We start from the raw sequence: 17250 nt of genomic DNA on the forward strand, positions 1-17250 counted from the left end.
AATAGATGTCAGCAGCTGCAAAAGGCAAAAAGCAAAGGGAGATGAGGGGAAGGGCCAAGGAGGAAGGAATATGAATAATGGAGTCTAAAGCTGAGCTGTAATAACATGGATTTCAGAGACTTCTCCTTCAGATTCAAGATGACTTTGGATGAAAGAAAACAGACTCAGAAATAGTCTTTCCCTTTTATTATTCATGCATACATATGATCCACCATGTGTCTGCCTGGCACATTTTTTCCACCATATAGAATAATTCTCTATTACTTCACAGAGAAGTAATTCTGCAGGTGCATAGAAGATAAATGGGAGCGATCTATACACTTCTAAAAATGCCCTGAACTTACAAGTGAGTTAAGGAAGGCAATAAGAAGTCAGGGCAGTCAGCTAAGTAAGAGCATCTATCTAAAAAAAAATTTTATTCAAAAAATAGATTTATTTCAGCCTGATTTATGGTAAATCCTTATTAAGATTTTTCTAGTGGTAAGGAGACACATAAGGTTAATACAGAATTCCCATATTCTTGTAGCTGGAAACAGGATGTGCTACTGTTGAAGAAACCAGTAAAAAAAGTAAGTCTTTGACTTCTGCAGTCATTTAATGGCCAAGTTTCTCTTCAGCCATGTGGAGAGGAATATGCCATATGTAAAAATCACTGCTGCAGTGCAACTGAAGTACTTATGAGGCAGTCTACCTCTCCAAACCAGCACGCTTCCATTAGCTAATTAGTTATGTGCAAGGAAGTTTTCCATTACCAGGCTCTACCATGCATCTCTCCACAGCTCCTGCCTCTCCCTTCCGCTTACTGGGAAGAGGAAGGTTTCTCATTCTTATGGCATAACGGAAGAATTTTTTTTTTTTCTCCATGTCATTCCCTGCTTTTTCTAATGGCTCCATTAATCAAAGCTTTAAAATTTTACATGTGCATAAGTGAGTCATGCTTCTCCATGTTTGACCACTACCTACAGGCTACATCATGCAACTGCTGCTTATTATTCCTCATTAGCCTTTTTCGGTAAAGAGAGTGCTCTAGCTAATTACTTAGTGTTAATTTACATTTCCCAGTAATATTGTAATTTTGCTTTGTTTTCATTCCTGAGCAAAAATTCCATTGATTGATCCACAATTTCATCCAGAGTCTTTTCGGTCTCTCCCGAGATTACACTTCATTAACAACTCTGTTGTTTGTATATGTAATTGGAAAGAATGTGTACTTGGCTACTAGCTAAGAGCAACACTACGTAAATTAAATGCTAGTTGAGATTGTTTTTGGTTTTGAATCCCAGTTGAAATACCAACAAAACACTTGCAAGAAACCATGTATGAAACACAGCACTACCTAGAGCACTGAGGTTTTGCAAACAGTTTGGAACGCGCTGATTTCCATATAGAATTGGTTATCTATGGATACAACAAAATTCTCTCCATCTGATCCTTCTCTGTCTTTCCAGAAACTGGCAGCGTCTTCAGTGCTAAAACAGCCATTCTTTATTAAGGAAAGCTTTTTTTCTGCTCAGACTTTTTTTCTCTATTTGCTGCTGAGATGGCTACATGCAATTACCTTCTGTCCATATCCAGATACATTCTTTCAGCTTCTTCAAATCTGCTGAAATAGGCTGCCACTTCTGCTTGCTTCATTGACTCGCTCTGCAGGTTGCCCAAACGCTTCACAAATTTAATACCTTGATAATCTCTGCAGCGTACAAAAGCTTGTTCAGCAGTCTGCAGATCCAGCTTCTGAAGAGCAGCTTCAGCCAGGAGACGCCTGTGTGAAAAGCAAACAAAACAGACTGAAAAACAGCAATAAAGTAAATTAAATGAGGATCCATTTAACTCATAATTATTTAAAGAAGACATTCAAGTTACCACAATGTTATTGTTTACTAACTAATCTTAATTCTGTTCTATGTTTGTTCCCACTACATTCTGTGATCTATCCAGTACTTGCTCAGGGAGAGATGTTCAAATAATTGCTAATATTCTTTTGTTCAGCTGTTCAAATGACACTGGCTTGGGAGGAACAGGCAGGGTTCACTATTACAGTTGTCTTATGTGAAATGGGATGCTGGTCTCAATGCAGTTACTTTTAGGTATGTATGTATGTATGTACGTTTACCTATGCATGTATCATTACTTTAAGCCTTGATGGCAGCCTCAGTCTGAAGGCCTCCAACTAAATTGGCCATGAAAAATAAGTTATCCTTCTAATCCACCTGAATGTTCCTTGTCCAGTTAGGATGGCAGTCTGGATGACCAGGGCAGTTTGGGAAACCTTGTACTGGTATTGCCTCATTGGTTACTTCTACAATTAGAGAATTTACACCTTCAGGCCAACCAATGCCCATAAGGTGCTTGAATGAGCTCCAGAATTTTCTGCAAAAATCATAGAATCATAGAATAGTAAGGGTTGGAAAGGACCTTAAGATCATCTAGTTCCAACCCCCCTGCCATGGGCAGGGACACCTTGCCCTAAACCACGTGGCCCAAGGCTCTGTTGAACCTGGCCTTGAACACTGCCAGGGATGGAGCATTCACAACCTCCCTGGGCAACCCATTCCAGTGCTTCACCACCCTCACTGTAAAGAACTTCTTCCTTATATCTAGTCTAAACTTCCCCTGTTTAAGTTTGAACCCATTACCCCTTGTCCTACCACTACAGTCCCTAAAGAAGAGTCCCTCCCCAGCATCCTTATAGACCCCCTTCAGATACTGGAAAGCTGCTATGAGGTCTCCACACAGCCTTCTCTTCTCCAGGCTGAACAGCCCCAACTTTCTCAGCCTGTCTTCATATGGAAGGTGCTCCAGCCCTCTTATCATCCTCGTGGCCCTCCTCTGGACTCGCTCCAACAGCTCCATGTCCTTTTTATGTTGAGGACACCAGAACTGTATGCAGTACTCCAAGTGAGGTCTCACAAGAGCAGAGTAGAGGGGCAGGATCACCTCCTTCGACCTGCTGGTCACGCTTCTTTTGATGCAACCCAGGATATGGTTTCTGGGCTGCAAGCGCACACTGAAGCTGGCTCATGTTAAGCTTCTCGTCAACCAACACCCCCAAGTCCTTTTCTGCAGGGCTGCTCTGAATCTCTTCTCTGCCCAGCCTGTAGCAGTGCCTGGGATTGCCCCGAACCAGGTGTAGGACCTTGCACTTGGCTTGGTTAAACTTCACAAGGTTGGCATCGGCCCACCTCACGAGTGTGTCAAGGTCCCTCTGGATGGCATCCCTTCCCTCCAGCGTATCAACCGAACCACACAACTTGGTGTCGTCGGCAAACTTGCTGAGGGTGCACTCAATCCCACTGTCCATGTCGCCGACAAAGATGTCGAACAGGACCGGTCCCAACACCGATCCCTGAGGGACACCACTCGTTACAGGTTTCCAACTGGACATCGAGCCATTTACCACAACTCTTTGCGTGCAGCCATCGAGCCAGTTCTTTATCCACCGAGTGGTCCATCTATCAAATTGATGTCTCTCCAATTTAGAGACAAGGATGTCGTGCGGGACAGTGTCGAACGCTTTGCACAAGTCCAGGTAGATGACATCAACTGCTCTGCCCCTGTCCATCAGTTCCGTGGCTCCATCATAGAAGGCCACCAAACTGGTCAGGCAGGATTTCCCCTTAGTGAAGCCATGTTGGCTGTCACCAACCACCTCGTTGTTTTTCATGTGCCTTAGCATGCTTTCCAGGAGAATCTACTCCCAGATTTTGCCAGGCACAGAGGTGAGGCTGACTGGTCTGTAGTTCCCCGGGTCTTCGCCTTCCCCTTCTTGAAAATGGGGGTTATATTACCCTTCTTCCAGTCATTGGGAACTTCACCTGACTGCCACGATTTTTCAAATATGATGGACAGTGGCTAGGTAAATAAGGCTAGGTAAATCTTGTGAAACAAAGGCAGTGCAGTAGGCACCAACAAAACCAAGTAATGTTATTGCTGTATTCAGTGACCTAAGCCATGCCTATGCAGAATTAACTCAGTATTTTTTAATCAATCTGAGGTTAGTATCACTTCAACTCAAGTGCTCGTCACTGACATCAGTGAAACCAAGAGAAAAACAGGATGGCAAGTTTAATTGATCTGCGACACACGTCATTCTGTTGTTAAGTTCTAACACTAAGGGCACTGTCCAATTTTGAGCTAGAATATATTTACTTTATACCCAGCACTTCTAATCCATTTCGTCTGTATAAATATGTGACATACATTTCCTTGCATAATGAAAATTAAGTTCATGGTAATTTTGGAGTAAGGTGAACAGCATTTAACATATATTTTGTTATTTTACAATATGAAACTTCTACTGAGACAGAGACTTTCAAAACTCATAGTCATTTTATATTAAATAAATACATGATACTAGCAAAAGGCACTGAACAACTTCAAAACTCCCAAAATCGTCAGCTAGTTCAAGACATTAGTAAAAATGAAGACTCACAAAAACACTACATACTCAAACTAATAAAACTGCAGTACTATTACAGAAACTTTCAACATGTAGCTATCAATCCTGTTTCTCAAAATGTACATTCTGGAGACAAAAGCACAACTGGATAGGAAGGAATGCTTTTTGGGACAAACTTTTAAAGCAAGTTGTCTTGGCCAGTCTTTCAGCAATTCTAAACTCCCCTCTGAACTGTCAGAATTACAGAGAACTTGCAACCTGCCTTGATGCAAACCAAATATCCAACGCTGCAAGAAATCACTTGGCTTCAAAACAGAGCCAAAAATTACTAAAGAAAGATAGAGACAGAGAAAAAAATCTCCAGAGAGTTGAAGAGAAATAGCATCATTCAACAAGAGACTTGTCAATGGAGTTTCAATTTCTGCTACTGAATTTTCATTGAAGTATCTACTCAGGCATTTATTCACTCTTCCAGCCCTTATGACACAAGATTATAAAACAGATTTCCAGAACTCCTGTTTTCACAGGTTTACTGATACATATTTGCTGTGCAGGCTTTTCAAGTTTAGTTTAATAGCTGAGTCCATGTTTAGTTTAGCCAACATCTTCTTTTCTCAGACTGCTTCTGAGGGGCTGCATCATAACATGATTAACATACCCAGCCCTTCTTATTTCTGTCCTTTAAAGCCTGTCCAAAATGCTACAAGATTAATCCACTGCTCTTACCTAGTTATCATCCTATGTGTTCCCTTTTCTGGGTTTTAAGTTCTTTGTCATCAATGTTCAATATAAAACATATAAATAAATAAATACCCTCTCAACTTATGATCAATTTGAATTTTGATTTAACCAACTTAGTTTTCTGCCAGCTTTTTCATTTCCTTTAGATTCGCCCCCACAAGCAGGGAGCACTGCATTTCAGGGTTCATACAGTATAGAGCAAAAAGATGTCCTGAGCTTGTACCCTATACCCACTATTATGACACACACCACACACATTACCTAGAAATTCTAGGTAATTAAACAACTGTTCCAATTTAGTAACAGCCCTCTTCTTTGGGTTCAAGAACTAGGAGCCCTGGGAAGCACTAGCCCCAAGTTCTTTTTTTTGAGATGGCTGCTGAGAAGTCTTGGAACACTTGCTCAGCATCTCCCGAAACATGAATTCTCAAATGCTCAGGAACAAAAAACTCCCTTTCTTGCATTCTTAGAAATCATAATGCCACACAGCTTGAAACTGCCCCAAAACACTAGCTGTGAAAGAGGTGGGGAGCCACGCTAGCAGGGGACTGCAAGGCTCTCTTTGGGCCTTCCCATAATGCTGTAATATTCCCTGGGAGGCAATTCAGCCCACTGAAGAGATGTTCTCACTTAGAATAGCATTCCTTCAGATTGCAGCAGAGCACTGTTACCTTTTTGGGGGGTGATTTTTCTTTTTCTTAAATGATATGTTTAAAGTGTATGCTGCTTTGGCTGATTCTAATTGGAAGTTTTTTACTTTAATACTAGATCTGTCTGAACAGGAAAGGAATATAAAAGAACACAAATTTAAACAAAATTGGCTTATAAAGAGATTTTACCAAAGTCTGGGATGTGGATTGTCTTCTATGAATTGGGAAGATTCCTCAATGCCAACTTTTTCAATCAATGCTCGACTGTCTCGTAATGATCGAATCTCAAAATTGATGACGTAATCTTTGTTAGGATGTTCAGGATTCTAACATAATGGATAAAGAAACATAATTTTATTCCATGTCACCTTTATTTTCACCCAACCTAGATATCTACCATTCAAGTTACCAAGACAGACAACAACTTTTTCCTACAAAATACAAATTAATTATACTAACCTTTAATATTTCATCGAGAAGAACAGATTTGATTTCTAAGTCTTCAAAGTTGCAAATATATCCAGAAGTTTGTATAGGTTCCTTAAAGTTAAATAAGTTACAAAGGAATGAACTTGTATTCTGTCTCATTAAATCCTAACCAAATTCATTATGTATAACATAAAGAGACTTTCTTCGTCCCCTAACTGGGATTTAATTGCATTTCCAACAGGAAACAAATACTAAATCAGCAGCATTATTGACAATTCCATATACACAGACATAATTTAAAATACTCCTATTTTCTATAAATTATGACAAAGAGGTGAAGGAACACTTGCCACACTTGTCAATATTTAGATTCAACTGAACTGTTTTACAAATATCTGTACTGAAATTGTGTTTCATACATACATTTAAGAAAAATATGACAGCATTTTTATCTTTCCAAGACTGATAGTTCATTTTACTTACTTGTTTCTAAACAGCAGTCCCATATGAGAGCTGACAAGATTTTGAGATTACCAGGAGCAAGTCTGAATATATAAACACTTGCCTAATTGAATGGTAAGCACAAGAATAATACTATTCAACACAGAGCCATTCACTTACAAGAGGGTTTGTAAAATGGGTAGTTTACATATGTTAATATTTACCTCTGGATCCAAGTTTCTGAAAACATACATTCTTGTTTTCTCCATCATTGCAAACAGATCTGGGTTATCTTTGGCCCATTTCATATCCCAGACATCTTTGCGTTCCAGTTTCAGCTGCTCACCTATCATTTGCTGTCCTGTACTGGTTACTACCCGTGTATCCAAGTCAAAGAAAGTCAAAACACCTGAAAGGTCTATGACAGCAACACGACTGCAGAAAAACAAAGGAAGGAAAAAAAAAAAAGAAGGCAGCCAAATAATACTACTGAAGGTTGTAAATATGAAATAGTTCCCTAAACTGGCACACTCAGGCCAAATTTCCCCTCTAATCTAATACCAATATAATTCCACAGATTCAGTGAGATGCATGTGATTTTCATTTATCTGCACAGCAGAGAGAGGCCAGAGACCTGGAAAGTTTTTCATCTCCTCATGCAGGATCTGGCCCTGCAAAGGTTCTGAAATATGCCCGTTTTTCATCCAGCATTTTGAAGATCCTTAGTAGCTCAGATACCATGTTGAGTAAATTGCAAGTTTTGCCCCTCACCAAACTTTTTGACAGAGCCTAAAATTAACAACTGAACAGAACTGTTATTCATTATTTACTAGGAGGGAGCGAAGCAGATTCTTAAAGTAAAAAGACAAAGCAGAAATGTAAACTGTTAATCTCGAAAATAGGATTTCTTCTATTTCTACATAGTATTCTTTAGGTTTTTTTCCACACAACATGAAGTATAATCCAATTAATCTTTGAAGTCATTCAAAATATGGGAAAATATCATTTCTAAGGGATTACATTTGAAAATTTCCAATTAAATAGGTGTTCAGTGAATCATAGGAGTCTGTATTTACTGCAGTGCCATTTTAAATGCATTTATTGAAAGGTATTTAGACACTCTTAATCCCTATTAAAATTTCAAAAGCAATTTAGAAAGTTAACTTCAAAATACTTATGGATCTGAGCCTTTTTCACCAGAACAAAGTCATTTAGGAAGGCAACAGCTTGGGTCAAAAACAAAATCAGTGCAGCTCTGATTAGATCATGTTTGACATGGTTTAGTGGTGGTCTTGGCAGTCCTGGGGTAATGGTTGGACTTGATGATCTTACAGGTCTTTTCCAACCTATGATTCTACATTGCCTTTTAACTGAAGCCATCTATTTTTGGCCTATACCTAAAAAGGTAAGTGATCTACATATGCATTATGAATTTTGTTTGAATTTATAAAGTTATTTTGAAGTTATTAAAGTTGTCTTACAAGTTCTCTTTAATCAGTATATTTTTGTCTTTTTTGCCAAGACTCTTGCACTCTCTCTTGCAAAAAAAAATAGCTGTTAAGTAGAAAGCATCTTCAGTACTGGCACTGCTGAAGCTTAGGAAGAACAGTCTTGCCAGAAGCACTGCCACCAGCTACAGCTTGTAACAGTGGAAAATTAACATGGGATGAACAAAGTTTCCAGGCATCAGACAGACACAGAAATAGAAAGAAGCCTTAGAGATGTAAAGTTTCAAGTTATGCCATATTTTCATCAATTCATGTCATGATCACATGAAGCTTATGCTTGGTTAACCTAGTAACACAAAGATACTTCCATATATGTTGCCTGAAACTTCACACACACACTGTAAAGAGTTAAAAACATAAGACAGCTTTACTAACACAGTCTGAGCAATCTGATGACTGGCCAGGTGTAATTAATTAGCAATAAATAAATGTTTAAGCAACCATTAATAACAACTACAATTAGTAGTTTAAAGCTAAATTACTACATAGTTATTATAGACTCATAGAACTCATGTTGTATTGGTTTATTTTAAAATTGATACCTGCATTAGAAGCAGATCCGTAACTTACCTGGAGTTACAGTTCAAAGACAGCTGATACGCATGACAGTTCAGGGTAAACTTCTGTACTATACCAACGTTGGGAAGACTGTATCTCTGAAGAGTGCCAGACTCTCTTCCCTAGCAAGAAGCAATGCTTGCTTATTGAGAGAATTTTTACCATTAATAAACTCTTTAAAAAGGTTTTATTTATATGCTGTCCTAGACAAAAGAGTTTTTGCATAAGTGACAGAGCAGAAATGGAAATGGAGAACGTCATCACCTTGAAAGATCCAAATTCTGTGATTTAGAATAACAAATGGTTTGGTTTGGAAGGGACCTTAAAGCTCATTTAGTTCTAACCCCCCTGTCACGGGCAGGGACACCTTCCACTAGACCAGGTTGCTCCAAGCCTCATCCAGTCTGGCCTTGAACACTGCCAGAGATGGGGCAGCCACAGCTTCTCCGAGCAACCTTTTTCAGTGCCTCACCACTCTCACAGGAAAAAACTTCTTCCTAATACCTAATCTAAATCTACCCTCTATGATTCTAAAACCATTCCCCCTGGTCCTATCCCTACATGCCCTAAGGGTAACAAGTCCCTCTCCAGGCTTCTTATAGACCCTCTTTAGGCACTGGAAGCTACTCTAAAGTCTTCCCAGAGCCTTCTCTTCTCCAGGCTGAACAAGCCCAGCTCTCTCAGCCTGTCTATATAGGAGAGGTGCTCCAGCCCTCCAGTCATCTTTGTGGCCTCCTCCGGACTCACTCCAACAGGTCCACGACTCTTGTGTTGGAGGCCCCAGAGCTGGATGCAGTCCTGCAGGTGGGGTCTCACGAGAGGAGAGTAGAGGGGGAGAATCCCCTCCCTCGACCTGCTGGTCACACTTCTTTTGACGCAGCACAGGACACAGTTGGATGTCTGGGCTGCAAGTGCACATTGCTGGGTCATTTTGTGCTTCTCACCAACCATATTTAAACAAATACTTTATTAAGCTCCTACAATTTACAGATCTGATTAAATCAAGGCTGTTAAAAAAAATAACTGAAGTCCACACACAGCCCACAGAAGAGTGTCAGGAGTCCAACAATTCCCCATGAACATTCAGACATGGTCTACATAACAAAAGAGAAGAACAGGGAAAAAACCCTGTCCAATGCTGGTAGGAAGGTGGATAAAAATGTAAAAAGTCTTCTTTTTCTATCTTTGTTCTGCTCAGTTGGTCGGTATTAAAGCCCGCCCATATGTCTGTTCATCTAATGAGATCACTCTTTTCTCATCAGGAAAAAAAAAAAGGACCAGATGTTTGGCATGACACAATACCTCACACATTGTCTATTTACATATTAATGGTACAAACTTTGTAAATCTTTGTGCATTTACATACAGCCTAGAAGAGACTTCCCACAACTCAGATTACAGAATTAAGTTCAGACCTGGATTTTATTAAACCCTACATGTAAGTACTAACTCAGGCAACTAGTCTGTGCTTAAATTCTAAGCACTTAGTGAGTCAGCCCTGCTAAATAAATAGTCCAGGTTAATGGAAGAACCTGTTAAAGTTATCGTTGAGGACACCTAGGAAGAGATTTTATCTGTGTAAATTCTAAATTCAGAAATGCTTTGAAATGATGACTGCCTACGAACACACTGCAGAAGACTCTCCTGCCTACAAGCAAAAGAGGCAATTAGGAGTTATTTTAATTATGTAACTTACCACAAGTAGCATCTTATCAGATGCTGTTATTGCACAAATTGGATCTCTTGTTCCCTGAAACTATACAAGTAATATGTTTCAGTTTTAATGCACTGGTAAGAAAGAAGTTTTATTTAAATAAATACACAAGAATGTTGCTAAGTATCCACATGAAAAGCGGCTATTAAACCTTGTCAGCATACAGTATTTGGATGGCTTATGATATTAGTAGCCTTTCTTATGAGAATCATGACAATAATAATATTAAAGAGCTTCCTTTTTTCCCCTGCCCCTCCTCCAGAAAAATAAGAAACCCAAAATGTAACAGGTGTTTAACAGAAAACACAAGAAGGCAACTACGCCTAACTTGTGAGGCCAGTAATTTCAGCTACATTGGTAAGTACAAAAGCAAGCATGCACATGCACACACACACATAAAGTGAAAAAGGGTAAAAATACTAGAAAAGGTTACAAGGGTTACTGAGTTTCAATGAGCTTATACTCTGATGAAGTAAGGGGAGCTGCTTCTCACCAAGAAGACAGCAGGTGTCCACATACTGGACCTGGAATATACTTTTTCTATGTTCCCTACAGTTTGGTATATATTGCCAGTAATACATAATGGCACAGTAACAATACACTTACCAGAGGGAATTAAAATAACACTTCTGTACAAAACAGCAGTAAAAGAAAGTTTAAGCATGACCATTTCTACTGATGAAAATCTGTGAAAGTAAATAACGCAATGCTAACTACTTCTCTTTCAAGCTACCAGTGACACCACAATTAACTAGTTAAAAACATCACTCACTTCAATAGCTCTGCCGTAATCAAGGTGTCCACCTGCAGGTCCTGAAGGGGTGTCATCAACATGATAAATCCTGTAGAAAAGGGAAGTTAGGAGAAAAGGTGTGCCCAAAGAAAAGATCATTTTTGATAGCATAAAGGTATCCTCAATCCTTGGAGAAGAAACCATTGCAATTGGAATAGAGGATAAAAGCTATGCCTGATCTTATGTTCCAGTAGTATCCCCTTTGATAACCCTACTTTGAATTGATATAAAGATACGTTACTTGCTTTCACTTTCACTGCCTCTGATGGTCTATTCCCATGTGATCTATAAACTTTCATTCTGCAACAAGAAATTCCTGCAAATCATCAACCACCCCAATTATCCCTTTTCAAACATGAACTTCCGTATTTCCTCAGACAGGCTCTTCTCCGTCCTTATGAAGAACTTCATCTTCATACCCACAAAATGTATATATTACTATATTCAATACTTCATCATGACTTCTCTTTTGCCTTAGAAAGTAACATTAGAAAAGATCTTACAATATTAAAATCATAGTTTATGCTGAATTACAATTACTTACTTTTTCAGCATTTCTATCAAATTTGCAATCTTGTCCAAGGCTAGGACATTCAGGTACTAGAACAATGTTAGTTATTATACCATGTACAAACAATTACTCATTATTATGAACATATGGTGACAGGAGACAGTGGATTTATAGAAAGCTATAGCATCTCTAAGGAAGAAAACATAAAATAACACAAAAGAAAATCATAACAAAGTTGCAAGCTTGTGGAGGTGACAGAAAAGTTTATGCTACTAATGAGAACCTGGGAAGGAAATATTTTGGAGGCAAGAAGATGTTGACTTTGGCTTGTTGTTTAGTTTGAAAGGATGAAAGTCCATACAGGCTTAGATGTCAAAGATACACTCAGACACGAGTGTCTTTATGCAAGAACTAGCTGGATAGACTATGTCCTTATAGCCACTGACACACGAGAAGCAGTTAAAGTTATCAAAGCAGTATAGCTGCTTTGAGTATAGAGTACAGAGGAGAAACCAAGAGTATAGAGGAGAAAACGAGGAGGGGAAAAAAGCATGTAGACAAACAGCTCTGTAAGGGAAGCACACAGCAAGCAAATGAAAAGGCACATGAAAAACAACGAGGTGGTTGGTGACAGCTTCACTAAGGGCAAATCCTGCCTAACTAATTTGGTGGCCTTCTATGGTGGGGCTACAGAACTGATGGATAGGGACAGAGCAGTAGATGTTGTCTACCTGGACTTGTGCAAAGCATTCGACACTGTCCCACATGACATCCTTGTCTCTAAAGTGGAGAGACATCAATTTGATGGTTGGACCACTCAGTGAATAAAAAATTGGCTGGATGGCTGCACACAGAGATTTGCAGTCAACGGCTCAATGTTCAACTGGAGACCAGTAACGAGTGGTGTCCCTCAGGGGTCGGTGTTGGGACCAGTCCTGTTTAACATTTTTGTTGGAGACATGGACAGTGGGATTGAGTGCACCCTCAGCAAGTTTGCTGACGACACCAAGCTGTGTGCTTCAGTTGAAACGCTGGAGGGAAGGTGGGCCAATGCCAACCTTGTGAAGTTCAATAAAGCCAAGTGCAAGGTCCTACACCTGGGTCAGGGCAATCCCAGGCACAAATACAGGCTGGGCAGAAAAGTGATTCAGAGCAGCCCTGCAGAGAAGGACTTGGGGGTGTTGGTTGATGAGAAGCTTAACATGAGCCGGCAGTGTGCACTTGCAGCCCAGAAAGCCAAGGGTATCCTGGGCTGCATCAAAAGAAGCATGACCAGCAGGTCAAAGGAGGTGATCCTGCCCCTCTACTCTGCTCTTGTGAGACCCCACTTGGAGCGCTGTGTGCAGTTCTGGTGTCCTCGATATAAGAGGGACATGGAGCTGCTGGAGCAAGTCCAGAGGAGGGCCACGAGGATGATAAGGGGGATGGAGCACCTCCCATATGAAGACAGGCTGAGAAAGTTGGGGCTATTCAACCTGGAGGAGAGAAGGCTACATGGAGACCTCATAGAAGCCTTCCAGTATCTGAAGGGGGTCTACAAGGATGGTGGAGAGGGACTCTTCAACAGGGACTCTAGCAACAAGACGAAGGGTAATGGGTTCAAACTAAAAGAGGGGAAGTTCAGATATAAGGAAGAAGTTCTTTACTGTGAGAGTGGTGAGGCACTGGAACAGGTTGCCCAAAGAAGTGGTAAATGCTCTATCCCTGGCAGTGTTCAAGGCCAGGCTGGACAGAGCCTTAGCAACTTGGTCTAGTGGAAGGTGTCCCCGCCCATGGCAGGGAGTTGGAACTAGATGATCTTGTGGTCCGTTCCAACTCAAACTGTTCTACGATTCTATGTTTATATGGAGACACTGAACAGGAACTAGTCCAAAAAAGTCTATGAGATTTGGATAACAAACACACATTTAAGTTGCTAAACCACTGTCCATCATATTCGAAAAATCCTGGCAGTCAGGTGAAGTTCCCGATGACTGGAAGAAGGGCAATATAACCCCCATTTTCAAGAAGGGGAAGGTGGAAGACCCGGGGAACTACAGACCAGTCAGTCTCACCTCTGTGCCTGGCAAAATCTTGGAACAGTTTCTCCTGGAAAACATGCTAAGGCACATGAAAAACAACGAGGTGGTTGGTGACAGCCAACATGGCTTCACTAAGGGGAAATCCTGCCTGACCAATTTGGTGGCCTTCTATGATGGAGCCACGGAACTGATGGACAGCGGCAGAGCAGTTGATGTCATCTACCTGGACTTGTGCAAAGCATTCGACACTGTCCCACATGACATCCTTGTCTCTAAATTGGAGAGACATCAATTTGATAGATGGACCACTCGGTGGATAAAGAACTGGCTCGATGGCCGCACGCAAAGAGTTGTGGTAAATGGCTCGATGTCCAGTTGGAAACCTGTAATGAGTGGTGTCCCTCAGGGATCGGTGTTGGGACCGGTCCTGTTCAACATCTTTGTCGGCGACATGGACAGTGGGATTGAGTGCGCCCTCAGCAAGTTTGCCGACGACACCAAGCTGTGTGGTTCGGTTGATACGCTGGAGGGAAGGGATGCCATCCAGAGGGACCTTGACACACTCGTGAGGTGGGCCGATGCCAACCTTATGAAGTTTAACCAAGCCAAGTGCAAGGTCCTACACCTGGTTCGGGGCAACCCCAGGCACTGCTACAGGCTGGGCAGAGAAGAGATTCAGAGCAGCCCTGCAGAAAAGGACTTGGGGGTGTTGGTTGACGAGAAGCTTAACATGAGCCAGCTTCAGTGTGTGCTTGCAGCCCAGAAAGCCAACCGCATCCTGGGCTGCATCAAAAGAAGCGTGACCAGCAGGTCAAGGAGGTGATCCTGCCCCTCTACTCTGCTCTTGTGAGACCCCACTTGGAGTACTGCATACAGTTCTGGTGTCCTCAACATAAAAAGGACATGGAGCTGTTGGAGCGAGTCCAGAGGAGGGCCACGAGGATGATAAGAGGGCTGGAGCACCTCCCGTATGAAGACAGGCTGAGAGAGTTGGGGCTGTTCAGCCTGGAGAAGAGAAGGCTGTGTGGAGACCTCATAGCAGCCTTCCAGTATCTGAAGGGGGTCTACAAGGATGCTGGGGAGGGACTCTTCTTTAGGGACTGTAGTGGTAGGACAAGGGGTAATGGGTTCAAACTTAAACAGGGGAAGTTTAGACTAGATATAAGGAAGAAGTTCTTTACAGTGAGGGTGCTGAAGCACTGGAATGGGTTGCCCAGGGAGGTTGCGAATGCTCCATCCCTGGCAATGTTCAAGGCCAGGTTGGACAGAGCCTTGGACCACATGGTTTAGTGCGAGGTGTCCCTGCCCATGGCAGGGGGGTTGGAACTAGATGATCTTAAGGTCCTTTCCAACCCTTACGATTCTATGATTCTATGATTCTATGATTTGTTATGAAAAACTATTCTTTAGTATTTAGTCTTAGACGCTGGCAAGTCAGCAAATCTGAGTAAAAAAAAAAATGTGAAGACGTGTGTTCACATTTTAGGCATGGGAAAATCCACCTTTATCAATGATATCCATGGAAAGGAAGAAAAATGACAAAGTCAGAAGACAAACCTTTCCCTGCCTTCTTTTCTGGTCCGTGCTACCTGATTAAATTCCATTGCTGTGAGCTTCTTGGCCACGCGATACTGCCAGACGTAAAACGCTTCTTTTGAAGCTGCTACCACATGCGTTTTGGTCATTGTGACAAACAACGGCCCTGTTATGAAACCCAAACGGTTGTAAAATTAGAGCAGCAAGTACTGGACTAGAAGTTAATTTGTAAACTTTTTCCGAAATGGATGATACCATATCTCCATAGGTTAAAAGGAAAAAACAAACAAAGAACAAACCAACACCCCAAAAAAAACCCCAAAACAGCCCCCCACGCACACGACCTAGCAGCAGTTTTCATTAATTGGTAAGAAATTTCATTGGGGCCTTGTGGCCTTGGTCAGAAGAACACAGAAATTTTTTACAAGTTCTGATTTTAAAATCAGCACTGTTCTCTGTATTATTCCAGCAAATTTCCATGTGCTAATGCAGAAGACATCAAATACATATAAACGAATTGCCAGGTTTATGACCAATTCAGGAATATTTCACATCTCCAGCATCTGAAGGGGGCCTATAAGGATGCTGGAGAGGGACTCTTCCTTAGGGACTGTAGTGGTAGGACAAGGGGTAATGGCTTCAAACTTAAACAGGGGAAGTTTAGATTGGATATAAGGAGGAAGTTCTTTTCTGTGAGGGTGGTGAGGCACTGGAATGGGTTGCCCAAGGAAATTGTGGATGCTTCATCCCTGGTGGTGTTCAAGGCCAGGCTGGACAGAGCCTTGGGCGACATGGTTTAGTGCAAGGTGTCCCTGCCCATGGTTTGGGGGTTGGAACTAGATGATCTTAAGGTCCTTTCCAACCCTAACTATTCTATGATTCTATGATCTATAAAATACCTCCATATCTGACATATTTGTAATTATTCCAATATAAACAAAAGGAATACTACTCCAAAGCTGACAATCTATAAGAGATTCTTTGATTAGCGCCACTTAAAAGCAGTTAACAAATTTTCAGTTAGACAAGAACTAGAAATGCTGTTTGTGTCTTAGTTAATAGCTGGGCCAAATAACAGTTCTTTATCTGCATGGCAGCAAATTAAATATCTAGCAAAGTGTGCACTTAAGTTTCCTTTATTGCATCCAAAGATCACAGTGTAGGAAGGCTGGGCATTTTTTTTATACTTTAGCCCTAAGCCCATTTAGGATATGTGGATAAATTGAGTATCTCATTCTTGCTGCCAGTGTTTGGTGAACGAAATAAAAAAATACATATGATACATTTATATACTCAAGCCATTACATTATTCTTTATAATGCACTGTCTTGACTGCATTGTGGCTCTTTTTTTTTCCCTTTTACAATCCTCCGATTCACCTGAAAACCAGTGAATGCACATAAAAAGGCGCAGAAAAAATGTTGTAACCTATTAAGTAAACCCCGCAATGTCTTTAAATTCTACAGGTAAATCAGTATGCTACCAGACAAAACAGGCAAATTCAAAAGAATCGTGTAGCCCAGGCTGTTAGTGAAACAGAGTCATACAGATAATATGCTGTGAGCACAAAATCTGATTCTTTTACAGCAATCACATTTTCTTCTGTATTTTAGCAAGGAACAGAACTCTGGAGGGAGCTATAAGCCTGCCATAAAGAAGAGCAGAGCTACGAGAGACAGATGGCCAAAGATTGGTTGAACAGATTTTATCTCTTTGAAACCAAGAGAATTATGTAAGCTACCTGATAGCTGTAGAATACTTTCCAGTACAAATGTAAATAGTGGGTAAGAGGGCTGAGCGACAATGCTTAACATGTGAGCAATACAGTTGTTTACATTATATGCAATTCAGTATACTTCACATAGCACATTCATTTCAATAATTAGTCACATACAACTGAAGATGCAGTCTCCTCTGTTTCATTAACAGCATTAATAAATTCCATGTAT

The 17250-nt window shown here is 40.9% G+C and overlaps 1 protein-coding gene across 2 annotated transcripts in view; it reads right to left on the reverse strand.

Annotated features, from left to right (window-relative positions):
* WDR35 (WD repeat domain 35) overlaps positions 1 to 17250 on the reverse strand; it is a 49352-nt gene that overhangs the window by 10685 nt on the left and 21417 nt on the right. For both annotated transcript variants that reach the window (XM_030490178.1, XM_030490177.1), the window contains 8 exons: positions 15323 to 15467; positions 11213 to 11282; positions 10423 to 10482; positions 8739 to 8848; positions 6885 to 7095; positions 6250 to 6330; positions 5980 to 6116; positions 1559 to 1762 (listed from right to left, as the gene is read on the reverse strand). In XM_030490178.1, coding sequence (XP_030346038.1) covers positions 1559 to 1762; positions 5980 to 6116; positions 6250 to 6330; positions 6885 to 7095; positions 8739 to 8848; positions 10423 to 10482; positions 11213 to 11282; positions 15323 to 15467 — 1018 coding nt within the window. The remainder of the gene's footprint in view (positions 1 to 1558; positions 1763 to 5979; positions 6117 to 6249; positions 6331 to 6884; positions 7096 to 8738; positions 8849 to 10422; positions 10483 to 11212; positions 11283 to 15322; positions 15468 to 17250) is intronic.

Source organism: Strigops habroptila, chromosome 6 (genome assembly GCF_004027225.2).
Source record: "Strigops habroptila isolate Jane chromosome 6, bStrHab1.2.pri, whole genome shotgun sequence".
NCBI lineage: Eukaryota > Metazoa > Chordata > Aves > Psittaciformes > Psittacidae > Strigops > Strigops habroptila.